Raw genomic sequence first — 22,029 nt, forward strand, 5'->3', positions numbered from 1 at the left:
CCCTCAGACAGGTTTCTGCCCTCCTGGGGTCCAGGCAGACCTGGCCCTGGAAGGCAAAACAAAGGACTTCCTCTGAGAGAGGGTGTAACACCCTCTCCCTTTGGAAATAGGTGTGAAGGCTGGGGAGGAGTAGCCTCCCCCAGCCTCTGGAAATGCTTTGATTGGCACAGATGGTGCCCATCTCTGCATAAGCCAGTCTACACCGGTTCAGGGATCCCCCAGCCCTGCTCTGGCATGAAACTGGACAAAGGAAAGCGGAGTGACTACTCCCCTGACCTGCACCTCCCAGGGGAGGTGCCCAGAGCTCGTCCAGTGTGTCCCAGACCTCTGCCATCTTGGAAACAGAGGTGTTTGTGGCACACTGGACTGCTCTGAGTGGCCAGTGCCAGCAGGTGACGTCAGAGGCTCCTTCTGATAGGCTCTTACCTCTCTTGGTAGCCAATCCTCCTTCCTAGGTAGCCAAACCTCCTTTTCTGGCTATTTAGGGTCTCTGCTTTGGGGATCTCACCAGATAACGAATGCAAGAGCTCACCAGAGTTCCTCTGCATCTCCCTCTTCACCTTCTGCCAAAGGATCGACCGCTGACTACTCAGGACGCCTACAAAACCGCAACAAAGTAGCAAGACGACTACTGGCAACCTTGTATAGCTTCATCCTGCTGGATTTCTCGACTGTTTCCAGGTGGTGCATGCTCTGGGGTTAGCCTGCCTCCTTTCTGCACCAGGAGCTCTGAAAAAATCTCCCGTGGGTCGACGGAATCTTCCCCCTGCAACCGCAGGCAACAAAAGACTGCATCACCGGTCCTCTGGGTCCCCTCTCAGCACGACGAACATGGTCCCTGGAACTCAGCAACTCTGTCCAAGTGACTCCCACAGTCCAGTGACTCTTCAGTCCAAGTTTGGTGGAGGTAAGTCCTTGCCTCCTCACGCTAGACTGCATTGCTGGGTACCGCGTGATTTGCAGCTGCTCCGGCTCCTGTGCACTCTTCCAGGATTTCCTTTGTGCACAGCCAAGCCTGGGTCCCCGACACTCTAACCTGCAGTGCACAACCTTCTGAGTTGTCCTCCGGCGTCGTGGGACTCCCTTTTGTGACTTCGGGTGGACTTCGGTTCACTTTTCTTCTAAGTGCCTGTTCATGTGCTTCTGCGGGTGCTGCCTGCTTCTGTAAGGGCTCCCTGACTTGCTGGGCGCCCCCGTCTGTCTCCTCATCCAAGTGGCGACATCCTGGTCCCTCCTGGGCCACAGCAGCATCCAAAAACCCTAACCGTGACCCTTGCAGCTAGCAAGGCTTGCTTGCGGTCTTTCTGCCTGGGAACACCTCTGCAAGCTTCTTCACGATGTGGGACATCCATGCTCCCAAGGGGAAGTTCCTAGTCCTCTTCGTTCTTGCAGATCACCAAGCTTCTTCAACCAGTGGCAGCTTCCTCCTTGCACCCTCAGCTGGCATTTCTTGGGCTCCTGCCCACTCTGTACACTTTCGCGACTCTTGGACTTGGTCCCCTTGTCTTACAGGTACTCAGGTACGGAAATCCACTGTTGTTGCATTGCTGGTGTTTGTTCTTCCTGCAGAATCCCCCTATCACAACTTCTGTGCTCTCTGGGGGTAGTAGGTGCACTTTACACCTACCTTTCAGGGTCTTGGGGTGGGCTATTTTTCTAACCCTCACTGTTTTCTTACAGTCCCAGCGACCCTCTACAAGCTCACATAGGCTTGGGGTCCATTCGTGGTTCGCATTTGATGAAGCTGAAATGAAGGTTTTACATTTTTAGCGCATAAACGTAGTGTAGCAATAATCAAGTGTGACTTTAATCGAACTAAATAAGATTGTACGGGGACAAATGTGCCCTCAGAGTAGTTTGCCAACATTTATAAGCGTGCTTCATATAACGTGATATATTAGAATTGTACTAGCTTGACATAATCGTAAACGTGTGCCATGATTTGCTTGTTAGAAATGCTTTAGCTTAGCATAACTTTAGTGGAGGCTTTGGCCTAGTTGCCTTGTCTCACGGTTTAGATGCCCGTATTTTTCCAATGTGCTAGTAAACGTGTATTCTTGCTTGAAGCTGTACTTTTCCAGTGAGATCGTTCACATGCTTATCTTAAAGTTTCGTGCCAGCCTGGCATTTTCTTCTTAGCTCCAAGGTCAATCTGCAGGTGCAGACAATGGACGCTCTGAAAGTGAGTTAATTGGTAAAATATGTTGCAACTTACGTTCCCGACTCCAAGGATAATGTATGCTTAAGTAAAAGCTTGACAACTGTTGTTTTTGATTGGACAATTTGAAGCTAACCTATGAACCCTCCAATGGAAGACCCTACTGGATTTGAACTGTTGTCTATTTAAACCAGGTGCACAAGGAAGAAAGCAGCCATTACCTATTGCACCCATTGAGACATTGCAGACATTATGGCCCATCTTGCTGCGACGCCATTTTGAGAGACTTTGATGCTTTCTCTAATCGAGAGAAAGAGACTTTAAGTAATTCTCGCCCTAGAGACTTTAACTTTGATTTGTCCCTTTGCATGAAGTAATAGATGTCCTTTTATCTTGCCGCCGTGAGGCAATTGCCCCCGTCCACCCTGCCCCTTTGCCCCGTCCCATGCTGATCGGAACTGGTACCCATGCTGATTGAAACCGGTACCTGTGAGACGAAGACTTCCTTGAATGCTGATTGAATTTGGTAAATATGAAAGGAAAATTGGACAATTGCATTGTGTTTTCTTTTAGGTAACCAACTGCTGATTTTGGATAAGCGCCTTAGTTAGGAGTTTTCCAAATTGATGTTGCTAAATAGTTTTTGCATGAAGTCCCACATGCTGATGCTAATTTGAGGTTAGATGAGGATTCATTTGATGCACGATGCAATTTGAGACCTTGTTATGCTGACTAAATGTATGCAATTAGCCCATTACAGATTGTAGTTTTAGTGGTTTGCGTTGCCATCATAGAAGGCATTGTTATTCAAATGCTGCATAGATTGCATCTGTTTCGTCGATATGGACAGCTATTAATGTTCATTTACATATATCATTTGGTGTTGAGACACATTTACATTGTGCTAGCTTTGTTAATATAGGGAAATAAATTCATTAACTTTGCATAACTGGTGTGGTTATTCATGACCGAAAGGTCATGGTTTCGCCGAAATGTATTCTGGATTAATTGTGAAGTGTTATGTTGATCAGGGCATTGCTTATGTTCGTTATTGATTATTGATTGTTGATTTTGATTGATTACTCCCGAGTAAGGAGAGTCCCACTTGGGCAAAAGATTCATCGACCCAAGAGCGTCCAACTACAGGTAAATTATCAGGCTGGAAACGCTCTATCAGTAGATGGTAGCAGAGGACGGTTTCGCCCTTTTGGGACCCCTCACTATTAAAGTACATGGTGTTGAATTAACGGTTACGCCCCTTGAGACCCCACTCGAGAAGTTGAATTAGATTTTTCTTGGATAAAACAGATTGAGAGAATGATGATGGGCTAAGTCCCCCGCGACTTTCCCGGGATCTCGGAGCTTGCGAATGGAGAGAATGGAGGTGTGGAATCGGCGTTGGTGGTACTAGTGACGGTATGAGTGAAGTTAGGATTTTGCGCTTGCACAGCTTATTGCCGCAGATTGTGTGAAAAGATTGCGAGGATTTTAGAGAATAGCGGAGGTGCGACTCCGAGTGTAGAAATAGAGAAGTCGTCGAACTTCATAGAGAATAGCGGAGGTGCGACTCCGAGTGTGAGAGTAGGGAAGTCGTCGAACTTCATGTGCGTGTGGCGCTTGGTGCAGAAAAAGGTCCACGTGGTTGTTGTTGTTGAGACGGGCCCTGCGAGGTCAAGAGACTCCGGAGTATGTTGAAAAGTGTATGAGACACTTGTTTTATGTTGTGGTCTGGTCGGTTTAATAGGTTGATCGGGCGTGGTCAACGAGTCGGTGCGTGTGTAAGGGAGTGAAAGAAACTTCGACTTCGGGCTTTGACAAATTCTAAGTGCACTAGAATAGATCATTGACAAGTTGAGAGCAGAGTCTGCGGGTCAGATTTGCTTGCGAAAGTGGGGACCGAGAAAGATGGAATAACTGCCGAGGCTAGTGAAAAATCCCTAAGGTCCTGAAGCGATTGTGTTACCCTTCCTGTAGTAAACCGACAGATCTGTTTTATATTTTTGGTTGCTCGCGATACATGCTAGAAGTTGTTACGAGAGGAGCTGAGTGAAGGAGGACAAGCCGCGAGGCTTTGTCAGCCGCAGTGTGTGTGAGTGTGACGTCACTAGGAGCCGCGCTGGGATAGGTTGGTTGCAGAGAAGGGTCGCGCACGGATTGGACGCAGTCCGTGGGACTCGATTGGAAGGGGAAAGGCAAGCGAAGAGTATTCCGGGAATTAAAGTCACCTATTGATTACAAATTTTGTGAAATAAAAGACGAGAAAATGAAATTTTTTAAAGCATTAAAGAGTGCGATGAAGGGGGAATCTTACATTAAAGTGAGCGTAGGAGAGGAGACTCCACCCGAAGGTACACCAGCTTACATTGTAATGGAGGAAAAGGGGGTAGCTCCGTGTCTTTGGCTAAAGCAATGGCACAAGCTGACAGAGAAACATGGGAGCGTAGCGTTCCCGATCCATGGGACATTCAATATAAGGATCCTAGAGAATTTGAGATTTGCGATGTACGACATGAAGGTACCTCCAAGGCCAGCACAGTTTGAGGCTCTAGCAATTTGGGAACTAATGGCTAGACAGCAACAGCAAAAGAAGTTCGAGACCAGGATGAGGAAGGTAGAAAAGACACTAGCGGACGCTAGGTGGGATAATGCACAGAAGGTGTGGAGGTCAGATGTACTGCAGGGGATAAAATTGTTTCCCGCAATTGCTAAGGAAGAAGAGGAGACAGGCAAGAAAGCTACCTGTAAGACAAACAGGAGGTGTTCCAAAGACAGAGAAGATGAGTCAGATGATGAGGAGTTCATCATGCAATTGCTGAACGACCGTCCACCGCCTTATGCGGAGAGTGGACAAGGTCCAAGTACCAGTTCTGCCCCTCCGGCACCGGTACCGAATAATGAAACTCCAGACTCAGAAACGCCATCGGGATCTAAGGATCCGAGTTTACTGTTCACCCCGCAAATACCACAGGTTAGGAGAATATACCCAGATGTGCCTATGTTGAAACCAGCAGAAAACTATCAGCCGCAGGTCCCAAGGTACTACAGCAGTGACAACAGTACGGGAATGATTTTAGATCCAACTGTAATGGGAATACAGAATGGTCACAACCCAATATTGGCACAAGCTGAATCAAACCAGTTTTTGATGCCTCAAAAGCAGATGCAGGGGGGAACAGCACATGCTCAGATGACGGGGAGTCAGACGGGCATGCCGGCAATGATGACCCATAGTGTGGGAGTGAACTTGTCTCAGAACATGGGGAATGGACAGAACCCAGATGCGATATCCCTACCCATTACTGTAGGTCCACCGGTACCTTTGTACAGTCAGCCTAACTCAGGTATGAGCGGTCAGGGATTAATGGTGCAGAATGGGACGGAAAGGAGGTGCATAGAAAACACTCCAGGGATAACTCCGATAGCGGCTCAGCCAACTGGATCTGGGTCCTTGATGGAGTTTAGTCCCATATGTGCTCAGTCAACAGTGGTGAGGTCGAGTCCCCCACTGATAATACCGCTATCATCGAGCACTGAAAAGTTGCTGCAACCATCAATGGCAGTCGATGTGAATGCTACATTGATGGGGTTGAATGCGCAACAGCTAACACAGTGGTTCAACAGTCTGAATTCCACACAAAGCTCAACAAGTGGGAAGGGGGAAGACTACCTGAATAGGGTAAGGTTGAGCATGGAAGCAGAAGAGTTGGTGGAAGGGACTATGGGTGTGAATAGGCTAGAGTCCTACTCGGAAGAAGAGCTGAGGTATCTATGTCCCAGGATTACGAGAGAAGTGAATAAGGTACACAGAAGGTTGCAAGAAATAGCTGACAAAAACGGGGTTGAGATAGACAAGACAAAACACTTGAGCAGGAGCTATAGATTGGATTTTGGGACCACAGACTTTGAGCACATGAGGTCAGCAGGCATGAAGACGCACCTTAGAGAATTGCTGCAGAGTGCACAAGTGTGGAGGTGCTTAGACAAATGGGAAAGCAGGTGGGCGAAGAAAAAGGAAAAGAAGAAAGACAGTGTCCCAGAGCACAAGGAGAAAAGACCACAGAGTAGTGATGCAGTAACCATGTTACCAATGAGGGAGACAGCAGGGGGAAAATTAATACATGTACCGTGGCACAGAAGCGACATTCAGTCTTTTACGGATGATTTTCCCAAACTGAGGGAGAAACCGATTGAATGGTATCAACAGACTGATAGGTTTGTGAAGTTTGCAAAATGTCTTTGGGAGGACCTGAACACCCTCTTTGAGATTGTGGTTCCGGCAGATTTGTGGGAAGAATGCAAAAGGGCTGTAGGTTGGCCGACAAGTGAACCAGAGAGAGACAGGGATACGGGTGCACCATCACCTATGGTGATGAGCTTGTACCATAAGGTGATTGAGCATTTGAAGACGAAGGTTGCCGCGAAAAATGTGGATTGGCAGAAGATTGATCGAACTGCCCAAGAGGCTAAAGAGTCGATTCATGGTTACTATGAGAGGTTGTTGAAGGCGTTCAAGAACTACAGTGGCACGGAAACAATAGAGGCGAAGGACATGCTTCATTTTGTGTTCAGATTTGTGGAAGGGCTGAGACCAGAGATAAGTCAGATGATAAAGACGCATTTGATTTGTTGGCAGTCGAAACTATTGATTGTTGATTTTGATTGATTACTCCCGAGTAAGGAGAGTCCCACTTGGGCAAAAGATTCATCGACCCAAGAGCGTCCAACTACAGGTAAATTATCAGGCTGGAAACGCTCTATCACATTCCACTTTTGGAGTATATGGTTTGTGTTGCCCCTATTCCTATGTGCTCCTATTGCAATCTACTGTAACCTTACATTGCTTGCATTACTTCCTTTTGGTATTATCTGCATAACTTTGGTTTGTGTACATATATCTTGTGTATATAACTTATCCTCATACTGAGGGCACTCACTGATATACTTTTGGCATATTGTCATAAAAATAAAGTACCTTTATTTTTAGTATATTTGTCTATTGTGTTTTCTTAGGATATTGTGCATATGACACCAGTGGTATAGTAGGAGCTTTACATGTCTACTAGTTCAGCCTAAGCTGCTTTGCCATAGCTACCTTCTATCAGCCTATGCTGCTAGAAACACCTCTTCTACACTAATAAGGGATAACTGGATCTGGCACAAGGTGTAAGTACCTCTGGTACCCACCACAAGCCAGGCCAGCCTCCTACATGCATTTTTTAAAATTGCACATGCTTACCATCAAACTTCAATTCGTAGTAAGTGCATTTCCTAAATGGCAAATTTGCATTTAGGAAATGCATGATACATGTGCACTGTTGCCTATTTGCCATTAACTATTTAGGGAATCCCAATTTGCAATTCCCTAAATGGAGTCGCAATTTCAAAGAATCCCTATTCTAGCGATTCCTTGAAATTGCACTGAGAATGCCTTTCATATATTCTGAAAGCCATTTTTGCACTCGCAAATGGTGGAACTTTGTGATTCGCACCGTTTGCGTATGCAAAAATCTTTGATACATCTAGCCCTTGGTGGAGTAGGTACTAATACTCATGAGACTGGCTGCTCTGACTTTCAAAAGAGTAAGGACTTAAAGAACCTGGGGCCAGATGTATCATCAAACCATTTTGCGATTCTCTAATAGCGATTTTTAAGAAATCACTATTTCAGAAATGCAAAATGGTATGTATAATTTTTGCGATTCAGTAATAGCAATTTCTTTAAAATCGCAAATGCTATTACCAAATCGCAAATTGCGATTCCGACCCCATTCGCACCTATGGGCCTGTAGGCCCATATTTGCAAATTTTTGCATTTCCCAAATTGCAAATTCCTAACTGGAATTCGCAATTTGGGAAATGCAAACCCCAGGGTACTGGGGGCCTAAGGCCCCCTCTGCTGCACCCCAAAAAATTATTTTAGGACATGTAAGGCATACACATGCCAAAGGGGCATGTGTGCACTACATGTCAATTTTAAAAATGCATTTTTGATGCATTTTTAAACTTTGAACATGGCTATTATTCCTTAATGCCCAATTCACATTAAGGAAAAGATTGTTACATGTGCCTAAGAAATTGCAAATAAGGATTCCTTATTTGCGCTTTCTTATTTAGAGAATCGCAATTTGCGATTCTCTAAACGGGGTCACAAATTTAAGGTATCGCTACTTTAGCGATTCCTTAAACCTTAATATTGCATAGTGAATGCCTTTCATGCATACTGAAAGGCATTTTTGCATTCGCAAACGGCCGTTCGCACCGTTTGCAAATGCAAAAAGCTTTGATACATCTTTCCCCTGAAGATCTAAAAAATTAATTTTGCTAGCTTTTGGGGCTGCATCCAGTCTGTTTCCTCCGTCTGTGGGGCTTTAGTTATTAGAGCAGTCCTACTTCACTCTACGGCTACCAAATGTTCTTGGGAATGACTCCCATGGCGATCATTCAATTGAGTGGATGGGTTTTCAGGGTTTATTTGGAGGAGTGTATGGATCAAAGGGCTCTTTTTAAGCTTGGGAGCCAAGAAGCTAATACATTTACCAATCTTGCTCGCTGCCTCTCATTTTTCACTCATTTGCTCCCACTTTTGCACACTTTTTTAACTCTTGACCAGCTACTTCATGCTCAAGTAAATTAAAATCCAAAATCACTTGCCTCTTCAACTTATAGAACATCAGAAATGTTGCTTTCACTAGAAGTTGATTTCTCAAAATTGGATTTACATTAAATCTTAAATTCAATACTGCTACTAATGAATTTCTTGCACAACCAACAATGATACATACAAATGTGAACAGAAAAACCCAAAGAACGTGCATATTCCCCTTCTCACCATGATGCCATTGCAGTTTGAATCTTGTAGAGCATCCCAGTCTTCTGGGCTGCAATAAATAAAAGACATCACATTTGTTTAATTATCAGCAAAGACCAGTATTATTAAAAAAACAATGGTAAAGATTATGATACAAACCCAAGTGAATGAACAAACAATAGTATGGATGACTGCATTTTCAGTGTAGTCGAATGGGACTAAATGCCTCAAGGAGTAAATTATGCCATGTATGAATTGTACCAACATTGTCTTAAGCAAAGGGAATCTCTGCTGTTAATGAGTACTGTATTGGGTAGCATTTCTTGTGAATTCTAATTTGATCATTCAGTGGTATCAGAGGTCGGCCCTACAACCATCGTCAGTCCATATAGTTGCATGTTTGCTCGTTGTTGCAGAGCAGCAGACATTTATTAAGGGTATCTTTCGCTCACTGACCTACCCTCATGGGATTTCTGAGAACTGTATAATGCCAGGGGCATAGCTTAATTTGAGCCTGTGTTTATCAGAGGGGCCCAACAGCCCTCATTTTTTGGGTACAGCCATGTAGTTTTTCTTTCTTATCAACCATTTACTGAGAATAAGTGAGAGTAAATCACAAAGGGGTGAGAAAGAGGAAGAGAAAGATGGAAAAACTGGACAGAAAGAAAATTGGTAACCGCAGGAGAGAGATAAAAAGACAGGGAATATCTGCCGGTGGATTAAAAAGGCATGAGGTGGATTCAAAACTACTAAAGCCTTCGTATATTTGGCACACCGGCATTTAATAGGCCCTGCTGTGGGCTTCTGAGCAGAACTTTGAGTAGCCGCACTCATTATTTAACAAATTTTATGTATCACATTTTAAAAAGTCAAATAGTTTACAAGCCATGTTTAGGGAACCAGTGCTGCAGAATGCATCTTATGTTGAGCTACATGCTTGACAGGACTGAAATGATCAGGGGCATTAGAGGCGGTAATAGGGTTAGCATTATGTATAGGCAGGTATTGTTGCAATAGAAAAAGTCTTTCGGCTCTTCTGGACTGGGTGACCGAAGAGGGCAAAGCCGAGGAGAGTGGGGAAAGAGATCATATTTGAGTTTAGTCATGTAGCAGGAGAATATGCTGAGCCCAGGGAGGCAGGCTGTGTCTGCTGGGAACAGTGCAGGATACAATCATAAGGCAGTTGCTGAGGAACTTCGCAAAGGGAGCCTTACAGAGTGAGAAGCCTTCAACCTAATATCTGATAGTTAGTAAGGATTGTTTCTTTTAAAGGGGAAATAGCAACTTGACCAACAGTCCTCTATGTGAAAGGAGCTAACTGCAACTCATATTCTTTTAAAAGAGTTAACCGGTAGTTTTAACACGAATAGACAGGGATTAGTGATTTAAATTGAACGAGTGGAATATTATAAGATGGTATTTTTAACTAAGTAATGTTTAAGTATCAATAACCGTAGCCCACGAGCATAATGTGCAATTAGCATAGCCCTCTACAAATATTAGTACTTTCTGAAAGTATGAACGGTTGTTTTCTTGAAATACAAACATGATGTACCCAACTGTGTCCTTATGCGTTATCAAACTATTTTAATGTGCGTTACATTTTTTAAAATGTGTTTAAAGTGAACAAAATTTGTATCTGCCCTTGTACATACACTAATCTAATAAAATAAGGAAGTGAGTTGCGGAGCACTATGTAAGGTCCAAAGAGGAGACTGATGAACTTCTAAAGTTGTATATGTAATACTCCACAGAACGTTAGGATTCCTGTTTGTCAGCCATGCAGTTTCAACACGTTACCCAATATTCATCCATGTGTCACGTTTTGCAGAGTAGCATTTAAATGAGTTGCAGGTTCAGCTCTCTGTGCTAACCATTTATCCAATGTCTAGTGTCTGTCTATGTTTTGCCATTTAAAGAAATCATATATTCTTGCAGTTGATAAAGAAATCAGTGCGACGTTTCTTCCCAATTCCTACCCTGGATATGCTCCAACCTTGCAGTACAGTGGCTCACAATTAATATTACAGCATACTAGCTAGTAATAAAGAACCTCGCTGATGTAGTATTATTTGTCAGCAAAGCCATCTTCAAGTGTAAAGTCCTGTTTTGGGTAAAAAAACCAAGAGGAGGATATTTGCATGCCTCATATAGGCTGACCTAAGGCGCACAAATACTTTCGTGAATCAGGCACTCTACGTCACTGTACTGCGGTATCATAACACATGCACAAGAATCATGTTTATTGTGTGATAGCTTTAGCGCTCACATCATTCAGTGGCCCTAGTACATGCATTTTAGTTGGTGAGCAATGTAAAGGTAACTTCCCTCTGGATGAACTGCATTGCTAAATCCATAGCATGGAAAGGAATATTACCATATATATGCTCACTATGTTTGTGTCAGTGCTATATGTTTTAACAGGTTTCATCTGGCACAGCTTAAAGATTTATTTCCTCATATTATGTAGCAGCATCAGGATTCTGCAATCCGGCCATTAGGTGGTGCTGACGAATGCCCTGGAGTCATACCTTTAGACCAGTGCATATCATGACAATCTCCAGCACATTAGGACTATTTGATGGTGGTTGGGTCACCTCTGGTATTGCATGAGAAGGCGTCAAATATTTGAGTTTCAACAAGTCATTAATTACGTTTGTCAGTGAGTAAAAGCATGTATGATTGCATGGCTAACTTTTTTGTTTTTATTTCTGTTCAATTGTGCTATTCCTCTACCAAGCCAGTTGCATACAAGTTGTGAATTTCTTTTTTTATGCAAATCAACATATTTGCACCTCTTTGAAAGTACACATCAAAAAGGTATGTGTTAGTTTTGTGGTTCCCTAAGTATAGTGAAAGCATTAAAATATAGTTTGAATGGCGCTAAAGTCTACTACTACAAACCAATTTATGTATGGCCTATTCTTAACCGTCTGACACATCCCTTTTTTCATGACCACACCCCTTAGAACGCTCATCGTACACATTTAACTTAAAGTTGTCAACTTTCCTAGTGTAATTTAGATGTTTCTAGCTTTTGATTTACACCCACGTTACAAATTCAATTTTTTTAAATTCTGAACCATGGTCTTTAAGATGGAGGCCCATTATGCACTCATCTTCGAGATCCCTGCCCCCAGTCCCGAAAAAAAAGGATCCAAACCCACTGCACAATTTTGTGAAGAAGGAGATGAAAAAGAAGCAATTTGGGATAAATGTACCGATTGTGTCAGAATAATTGCCAAACCTGAATAATCAAAACTCTCAGTCCAAACTACATTTATTCACAATAGTTTGCATATATCCTTAATGGAGCATGACTCCCAGGAAAATCCTTATGAAACAGAGATTAGAAGCTAAAAATACCAAAGGAAACCAAAGAGAAGTGAGAACATAAATAGTAGGAAACACTACCTTAGGAAATGTAGGAAGATTTATAAAGCAGAGTTGCATAGACACCAAAATGTGATCATGGCCAGTAAAAAATGATTGTGGCGAAAAAGGAGAGAAGGGGCTGAGAATTCAATTAAGCATTTATTCGAGTCTGCTAAGCACCTTCTGAACGTAAAAATTCCTCATCTAATCCAACACTCTGCTGCATTCATTTCCCCGTAGGAGTTCACTCCAAAAGAGTTAACACAGTGGAAAGCCCGCAGGTATCTTTACTTTCACCCAAAGATATAACCAAAGATACGACCAAAGATATAAGGCCATATGTATCAAAGTACCATTTTGCATTACCTAAATAGCGAATTTTAGGTAATCACTATTTAGGTAATGCAAAATGGAATGTAACAAAATAGTGATTCCCTAATTGTGATTACTTAAAATTTGCAATCACTATTAGGGAATTCCATATTAGTTAATGAGACTCCATTCAAAAGGCCCACAGGTGAGAATGGTTTTGCATTTCCTAATTTATGAATTCCTATAAGGAATTCGCAAATTAGAAAATGTAAAACCAAGGGTGCTGAGGTTCTAAGGCCCTCTTTGATGCACCCTCCACCAAAAAATTGTGCACATGTCAAGTGCACACATGTCCTAGGAGCATGTGTGCGCTACATGGCACTTTAAAAAATGCATTTTTAATGCATTTTGTAAAAAATGTACATGGTTACCACAAACTTGGAGTTGATGGTAATTGCATTTCCTAACTCCCAGTTCGCATTTAGGAAATGCTAGATACATGTGCATAGGGAATCGCAAGTAGGAATTCCCTATTTGCAGTTTCCTATTTAGGGAATCGCAAATTACGATTCCCTTATCATTGTCGCAATTTTAGGGAATCATAAAACATTCTCATTCCGTAAAATGGGACTGCGATGCCTTTCGTACATCGTGAAAGGCTATTATGCATTTGCAAATGGAGTAATTTACCTAGTCTCACAGTTTGCAAATGCAAAATCCTTTGATACATATGGCCCATAGATTGTTAAAAAACATCTAAAATGTCCAGGACTCCGTACAAGGGAAAATGAGGAATTACCAAGGGGACTCAGGCCAGAAATTACCAATTCCCCTAGTAATTCCTCATTTCTATATGGACCTTTAGGATCCAACTTGTAACGAGCCAGATTCCCACCTCTGGATTTACCAGTGTTTCAGGCAAGTGTTGGGAAAATCTAAGCCATTTTCCAGGCCACTTCTAATGAAGGCCCAAATCTGTTCTATTTTCTCTTTAGAATGAGCTACTCCCGACCATTGATATTAATGATACTTGTGCACCTAATTACGGGCAGTTATGTGTATGATGAGCAGAGCTGTTAAATTCTATGTCACACAGACGGAGATGTCTGTCAGTGATCGACCACAGTATGGTAGTGTCTGATAGGCAATTACTCCAAAATGTAAATTTAGTTATACCAAGTTCAATATAAAAAAGTCAGAAGCATTGATTTGTGAGGCAATTACACCTCTAGATTGCTGAATGCTGGCCGGACATACTTGGCCAATGCCCCTTTCAGCCAAGATGGTTTACTCTCTGGAATTTCCGCACTATCATAACTTTTCTTGCTCTTTCTATTAGTGTTCTAATGTTCATTTAAAAGAAGGAGGTTTGGAAGCACACTGTTTCACATCCCAGCACAAATCGCCCCAATGCATTATGGCGAATGCGGCATGAAATTAGCATTTACTTAACACCTTCGCTGCCAGGCCTTTTCCCCCTCCTGTGCCAGGACTTTTTTTGCCTATTTGGGGCAGTTTGCGCTTAGGCCCTCATAACTTTTTGTCCACATAACCTAACCAAGCCAAATTTGCATCCTTTTTTTCCAACATACTAGGGATGCTAGAGGTACTAGAGGTACCCAGGCTTTGTGGGTTCCCCTGAAGGAGGCCAAGGAATTAGCAAAAATACAGTGAACATTTAGTTTTTTTCAAAAAAATTGGAAAAAGTGGCTGCAGAAGAAGGCTTGTGGTTTTTCCCCTGAAAATGGCATAAACAAAGGGTTTGCGGTGCTAAACTCAGCAGCTTCCCAGCTTTCAGGAACAGACAGACTTGAATCAGAAAACCCAATTTTTCAACACAATTTTGGCATTTTACTGGGACATACCCCATTTTTGCAATTTTTTGTGCTTTCAGCCTCCTTTCAGTCAGTGACAGAAATGGGCATGAAACCAATGCTGGATCCCAGAAACCTAAACATTTCTGAAAAGTAGACAAAGTTATGAATTCAGCAAGGGGTCATTTCTGTAGATCCTATAAGGGTTTCCTACAGAAAATAACAACTGAAAAAGAAAAATATTGAAATTGAGGTGAAAAAAACATAAATTTTTCTCTACGTTTTACTCTGTAACTTTTCCCTGCAATGTCAGATTATCGAAAGCAATATACCGTTACGTCTGCTGGACTCCTCTGCTTGCGGGGATATATAGGGCTTGTAGGTTCAACAAGAACCCGAGGAACCCAGAGCCAATAAATGAGCTGCACCCTGCAGTGCGTTTTCATTCTATACCGGGTATACAGCAATTCATTTGCTGAAATATAAAGAGTAAAAAATTGCTATCAAGAAAACCTTTGTATTTCCAAAAAGGGCACAAGATAAGGTGTTGAGGAGCAGTGGTTATTTGCACATCTCTGAATTCCGGGGTGACCATACTAGCATGTGAATTACAGGGCATTTCTCAAATAGATGTCTTTTTTACACACTCTACTATATTTGGAAGGAAAAAATGTAGAGAAAGACAAGGGGCAATAACACTTGTTTTGCTAATCTATGTTCCCCCAAGTCTCCCGATAAAAATGATACCTCACTTGTGTGGGTAGGCCTAGCGCCCGCGACAGGAAACGCCCCAAAACGCAACGTGGACACATCCCATTTTTTTTAAAGAAAACAGAGGTGTTTTTTGCAAAGTGCCTACCTGTAGATTTTGGCCTCTAGCTCAGCCGGCACCAAGGGAAACCTACCAAACCTGTGCATTTTTGAAAACTAGAGACCTAGGGGAATCCAAGATGGGGTGACTTGTGGGGCTCGGACCAGGTTCTGTTACCCAGAATCCTTTGCAAACCTCAAAATTTGGCTAAAGAAACACATGTTCCTCACATTTCTGTGGCAGAAAGTTCTGGAATCTGAGAGGAACCACAAATTTCCTTCCACCCAGCGTTCCCCCAAGTCTCCCGATAAAAATGATACCTCACTTGTGTGGGTAGGCCTAGCGCCCGCGACAGGAAATGCCCCAAAGCGCAATGTGGACACATCCAAATTTCTGAAAGAAAACAGAGGTGTTTTTTGCGAAGTGCCTACCTGTAGATTTTGGCCTCGAGCTCAGCCGGCACCTAGGGAAACCTACCAAACCTGTGCATTTCTGAAAACTAGAGACCTAGGGGAATCCATGATGGGGTGACTTGTGGGCCTCGGACCAGGTTCTGTTACCCAGAATCCTTTGCAAACCTCAAAATTTGGCTAAAAAAACACATGTTCCTCACATTTCTGTGGCAGAAAGTTCTGGAATCTGAGAGGAGCCACAAATTTCCTTCCACCCAGCGTTCCCCCAAGTCTCCCGATAACAATGATACCTCACTTGTGTGGGTAGGCCTAGCGCCCGCGACAGGAAACGCCCCAAAGCGCAACGTGGACACATCACATTTTTGGAAAGAAAACAGAGGTGATTTTTGCGAAGTGCCTACCTGTAGATTTTGGCCTCGAGCTCAGCCGACACCTAGGGAAACCTACCAAACCAGTGCATTTCTGAAAACTAGAGACCTAGGGGAATCCAAGATGGGGTGACTTGTGGGGCTCGGGCCAGGTTCTGTTACCCAGAATCCTTTGCAAACCTCAAAATTTGGCTAAAAAAACACATGTTCCTCACATTTCTGTGGCAGAAAGTTCTGGAATCTGAGAGGAGCCACACATTTCCTTCTACCCAGCGTTCCCCCAAGTCTCCCGATAAAAGTGATACCTCACTTGTGTGGGTAGGCCTAGCGCCCGCGACAGGAAACGCCCCAAAGCGCAACGTGGACACATCACATTTTTTGAAAGAAAACATAGGTGATTTTTGCAAAGTGCCTACCTGTAGATTTTGGCCTCTAGCTCAGCCGGCACCTAGGGAAACCTACCAAACCTGTGCATTTCTGAAAACTAGAGACCTAGGGGAATCCAAGATGGGGTGACTTGTGGGGCTCGGACCAGGTTCTGTTACCCAGAATCCTTTGCAAACCTCAAAATTTGGCTAAAAAAACACATGTTCCTCACATTTCTGTGGCAGAAAGTTCTGGAATCTGAGAGGAACCACTAATTTCCTTCCACCCAGCGTTCCACCAAGTCTCCCGATAAAAATGATACCTCACTTGTGTGGGTAGGCCTAGCGCCCGCGACAGGAAATGCCCCAAAGCGCAACGTGGACACATCCACATTTTTGAAAGAAAACAGAGGTGTTTTTTGCGAAGTGCCTACCTGTAGATTTTGGCCTCGAGCTCAGCCGGCACCTAGGGAAACTTACCAAACCTGTGCATTTCTGAAAACTAGAGACCTAGGGGAATCCATGATGGGGTGACTTGTGGGGCTTGGACCAGGTTCTGTTACCCAGAATCCTTTGCAAACCTCAAAATTTGGCTAAAAAAACACATGTTCCTCACATTTCTGTGGCAGAAAGTTCTGGAATCTGAGAGGACCCACAAATTTCCTTCCACCCAGCGTTCCCCCAAGTCTCCCGATAAAAATGATACCTCACTTGTGTGGGTAGGCCTAGCGCCCGCGACAGGAGATACCCCAAAGCGCAACGTGGACACATCCAATTTTTTGAAAGAAAATAGAGGTGTTTTTTGCGAAGTGCCTACCTGTAGATTTTGGCCTGTAGCTCAGCCGCCACCTAGGGAAACCTACCAAACCTGTGCATTTCTGAAAACTAGAGACCTAGGGGAATCCATGATGGGGTGACTTGTGGGGCTCGGACCAGGTTCTGTTACCCAGAATCCTTTGCAAACCTCAAAATTTGGCTAAAAAAACACATGTTCCTCACATTTCTGTGGCAGAAAGTTCTGGAATCTGAGAGGAGCCACAAATTTCCTTCCACCCAGCGTTCCACCAAGTCTCCCGATAAAAATGATACCTCACTTGTGTGGGTAGGCCTAGCGCCCGCGACAGGAAATGCCCCAAAGCGCAACGTGGACACATCCACATTTTTGAAAGAAAACAGAGGTGTTTTTTGCGAAGTGCCTACCTGTAGATTTTGGCCTCGAGCTCAGCCGGCACCTAGGGAAACTTACCAAACCTGTGCATTTCTGAAAACTAGAGACCTAGGGGAATCCATGATGGGGTGACTTGTGGGGCTTGGACCAGGTTCTGTTACCCAGAATCCTTTGCAAACCTCAAAATTTGGCTAAAAAAACACATGTTCCTCACATTTCTGTGGCAGAAAGTTCTGGAATCTGAGAGGACCCACAAATTTCCTTCCACCCAGCGTTCCCCCAAGTCTCCCGATAAAAATGATACCTCACTTGTGTGGGTAGGACTAGCGCCCGCGACAGGATATGCCCCAAAGCGCAACGTGGACGCATCCAAATTTTTGAAAGAAAACAGAGGTGTTTTTTGCGAAGTGCCTACCTGTAGATTTTGGCCTCTAGCTCAGCCGGCACCTAGGGAAACCTACCAAACCTGTGCATTTTTGAAAACTAGAGACCTAGGGGAATCCAAGATGGGGTGACTTGTGGGGCTCTGAACAGGTTCTGTTACCCAGAAACCTTTGCAAACCTCAAAATTTGGCTAAAAAAACACATGTTCCTCACATTTCTGTGGCAGAAAGTTCTGGAATCTGAGAGGAGCCACAAATTTCCTTCCACGCAGCGTTCCCCCAAGTCTCCCGATAAAAATGATACCTCACTTGTGTGGGTAGGCCTAGCGCCCGCAACAGGAAATGCCCCAAAGCGCAACGTGGACACATCCAATTTTTTTAAAGAAAACAGAGCTGTTTTTTGCAAAGTGCCTACCTGTAGATTTTGGCCTCTAGCTCAGCCGGCACCTAGGGAAACCTACCAAAACTGTGCATTTTTAAAAACTAGAGACCTAGGGGAATCCAAGATGGGGTGACTTACGGGGCTCTGACCAGGTTATGTTACCTAGAATCCTTTGCAAACCTCAAAATTTGGCTAAAAAAACACATGTTCCTCACATTTCTGTGGCAGAAAGTTCTGGAATCTGAGAGGAGCCACAAATTTCCTTCTACCCAGCGTTCCCCCAAGTCTCCCGATAAAAATGATACCTCACTTGTGAGGGTAGGACTAGAGCCCACAAAAGGAAATGGCCCAAAACACAACGTGGACACATCAAATTTTTTCATAGAAAACAGTGCCTACCTGTGGATTTTGGCCTGTAGCTCAGCCGTCACCTGGGGAAACCTAGCAAACCAGCGCATTTATGAAAACTAGAAACCCAGGGGAATCCAAGATGGGGTGACTTGCGGGGCTCTGACCAGGTTATGTTACCCAGAATCCTTTGCAAACATCAAAATCTGCCCAAAAAAACACTTTTTCCTCTCATTTCGGTGACAGAAAGTTCTGGAATGTGAGAGGAGCCTCAAATTTCCTTCCACCCAGCGTTCCCCTAAGTCTCTCGATAAAAATGGTACCTCACTTCTGTGGGTAGGCCTAGCCCCCACGAAAGGAAATGGCCCAAAACACAACGTGGACACAACATATTTTTTCACAGAAAACAGAGGTGTTTTTTGCAAAGTGCCTACCTGTGGAGTTTGGCCTCTAGCTCAGCCGGCCCCTGGGGGGGGGGGCAGAAATACCCTAAAATAAATTTGCCCCCCCAAACCTCCCCTGCCCGGGAGCAACCCTTGCCTACGGGGTCGCTCCCCCTGCGTGACATTGGCGCCAAAAAACAAATCCCCGGTGCCTAGTGGTTTCTGCCCCCTTGGGGGCAGATTGACCTAAAATCGCCCAATCTGCCCCCAGGGGGGGGGCAGAAAGGTCTAAATACCATTTGCCCCCCAGGGGAGCGACCCTTGCCTGATGGGTTGCTCCCCATCTCTAAAAAAACAAACAAACAACAACAAAAAAAACACAAAAAAGAAATTTGCCCTGGCGCCTAGAGGTTTCTGCCCCCGGGGGGGCAGAAATGGCCTAAAAGAAATGTGCCCCCCCTCCGGGAGCGACCCTTGCCTACGGGGTCGCTCCCCCTGCGTGACATTGGCGCCAAAAAACAAATCCCAGGTGCCTAGTGGTTTCTGCCCCCTTGGGGGCAGATTGACCTAAAATCGCCCAATCTGCCCCCAAGGGGGGCAGAAATGGTCTAAACACAATTTGCCACCCAGGGCAGCGACCCTTGCCTGATGGGTCGCTACCCATCTCTAAAAAAACAAACAAACAAAAAAAAAAAACACAAAAAAAAAATTGCCCTGGCGCCTAGAGGTTTCTTCCCCCCCCCGGGGGCAGAAATGGCCTAAAATAAATTTGCCCCCCCCAACCACCACGCCCCCCCCGGAGCGACCCTTGCCTACGGGGTCTCTCCCCCTGCGTGACATTGGCACCAAAAAACAAATCCCCGGTGCCTAGTGGTTTCTGCCCCCTTGGGGGCAGATTGACCTAAAATCTGCCAATCTGCCCCCAAGGGCGCAGAAATGGCCAAAATACAATTTGCTCCCCAGGGGAGCGACCCTTGCCTGATGGGTCGCTCCACATCTATAAAAAAACAAACAAAAAAATATATATATATTTGCCCTGGCGCCTAGAGGTTTCTCCCCCCCCGGGGGCAGAAGTGGCCTAAAATAAATTTGCCCCCCCAACCTCCCCCCCCCCCCCCCGGGAGCGACCCTTGCCTACGGGGTCGCTCCCCTTGTGTGACATTGGCACCAAAAAACAAATCCCCGGTGCCTAGTGGTTTCTGCCCCCTTGGGGGCAGATTGACCTAAAATCGGCCAATCTGCCCCCAGGGTGGCAGAAATGGTCTAAATACAATTTGCCCCCCAGGGGAGCGACCCTTGCCTGATGGGTCGCTCCCCATCTCTAAAAAAACAACAACAAAAAAAAAAAATTGTCCTGGAGCCTAGAGGTTTCTGCCCCCAGGGCCTAAAATAAATTTGCCCCCCCAGGGAGCGACCCTTGCCTAAGGGGTCGCTCCCCTTGCGTGAAATTCACGCAAAGAAAAAACTCCCTGGTGTCTATTGGTTTCTGCCCCCCTTGGGGACAGATTGGCCTCTTCAAAATAGGCCAATCTGCCCCCGATGGGGGGCAGAAATGGACTAAATATAATTTTCCCCCAAGGGGAGCGAACCTTGCCTAAGGGGTCGCTCACCACCTAAAAAAATAAAATAAAACATAAAAAAAAAAAAAAAAAAATGGTCCCTGGTGCCTAGAGGTTTCTGCCCCCCCTGGGGGCAGATCGGCCTAACAATAGGCCTATCTGCCCCCAGGGGGGGCAGAAAAGGCCTTCCTGAAAAAATGCCCCCCCTGGGAGCGACCCTTGCCCAAGGGGTCGCTCCCTTATGTGAATTTCACACAAAAAAAAAAAAGCCCTGGTGTCTAGTGGGGTTTCAAAAGTCGGATTGCAAGCAATCCGGCTTTTGAAACCCTGGGAGAGACTTCAAAGGGAAGGAAATACATTTCCTTCCCTTTGAAGCCCCTCCGGGCCTCCCCCAGTGATTGAAAGAGAAATGCTTTGCATTTCTCTTTCAAACGCGCTGGAAGCAGAGCTTCCTGCGCGATGGGGGAGGCCCCTGTGACAAATCAGCACGCGCTCGCGCGCTGACGTCACAGGGGGGGCGGGGGTGGAAGGGGAACGTCTTCCCCTTCCATCCCCGCCTTGGGGGGGAGGGGGGGCACGGGGGGCACGCTAGCACTCCCCCATGTTCCCCTGTGCCTTGGACGAGGTGACCTCGTCCAAGGCACAGGGGAACTGTAGCCTTGGACGAGGTCATCTCGTCCAAGGCACAGAAGCGGTTAAAAAATAACTGTTGTTTTTCGCCATTGCTGGTGTAGATAGTGCTGCATATTTCTAGACACATGTATATGTTTCAGGAGTTCATCCTTCATCAGTAGAGAGCAGCAAACTTTCATCTGGAGTTGCTGGAAATACAGCCAAAGTCTTCACAGATCACTATACCACTCACTGGCACAAAGGTGCATCTCCAAAGCTCGTCTGCTTATTAGCTCAAGGGAGCCTTTTAAACAGAAGAGGGTTTTAGAGCACACTGCCTCACATCCCAGCACAGTTCACCCCAATGCATTATGGCAAATGCAGTATAAAATTTGCACTTCAAAAATAACTGCAGTTTTTCCCTAGTGTTGCTGGAGATAGTGTTGTACATCTCTATATACATGCATATGTTTCTGGATTTAGTCCTTCATCAGTAGGGAGCAGAAATCTTTCATCTGGGGTTGCTGGAAATCCTGGCAAAGTCTTCATAGGTAAAAATACCACTCACTGGCACACAGGTGCATCTCCAAAGCTAGTTAGCTTATGAGCTCAAGGGTGCCTTTTAAACAAAAGGGGGTTGGGAGCACAATGTTTCTTCAATGTTCTTCTATTCTGATTTTTCTGACCACAGGATAGATAACATTTGTAGAATTCCAGTTTGTATTACTGCATTATTCCAATGGACGTAGATGGTATAAGTCTATGGTCTT

At 44.8% G+C, this 22,029-nt stretch overlaps 1 protein-coding gene across 2 annotated transcripts in view; it reads right to left on the bottom strand.

The window, feature by feature from the left end:
* AOAH (acyloxyacyl hydrolase) overlaps positions 1 to 22,029 on the bottom strand; it is an 845,303-nt gene that overhangs the window by 565,555 nt on the left and 257,719 nt on the right. For both annotated transcript variants that reach the window (XM_069215577.1, XM_069215569.1), the window contains exon 9: positions 8,988 to 9,036. In XM_069215577.1, coding sequence (XP_069071678.1) covers positions 8,988 to 9,036 — 49 coding nt within the window. The remainder of the gene's footprint in view (positions 1 to 8,987; positions 9,037 to 22,029) is intronic.

This window comes from Pleurodeles waltl, chromosome 2_1 (assembly GCF_031143425.1).
Source record: "Pleurodeles waltl isolate 20211129_DDA chromosome 2_1, aPleWal1.hap1.20221129, whole genome shotgun sequence".
In the NCBI taxonomy this organism is placed as follows: domain Eukaryota; kingdom Metazoa; phylum Chordata; class Amphibia; order Caudata; family Salamandridae; genus Pleurodeles; species Pleurodeles waltl.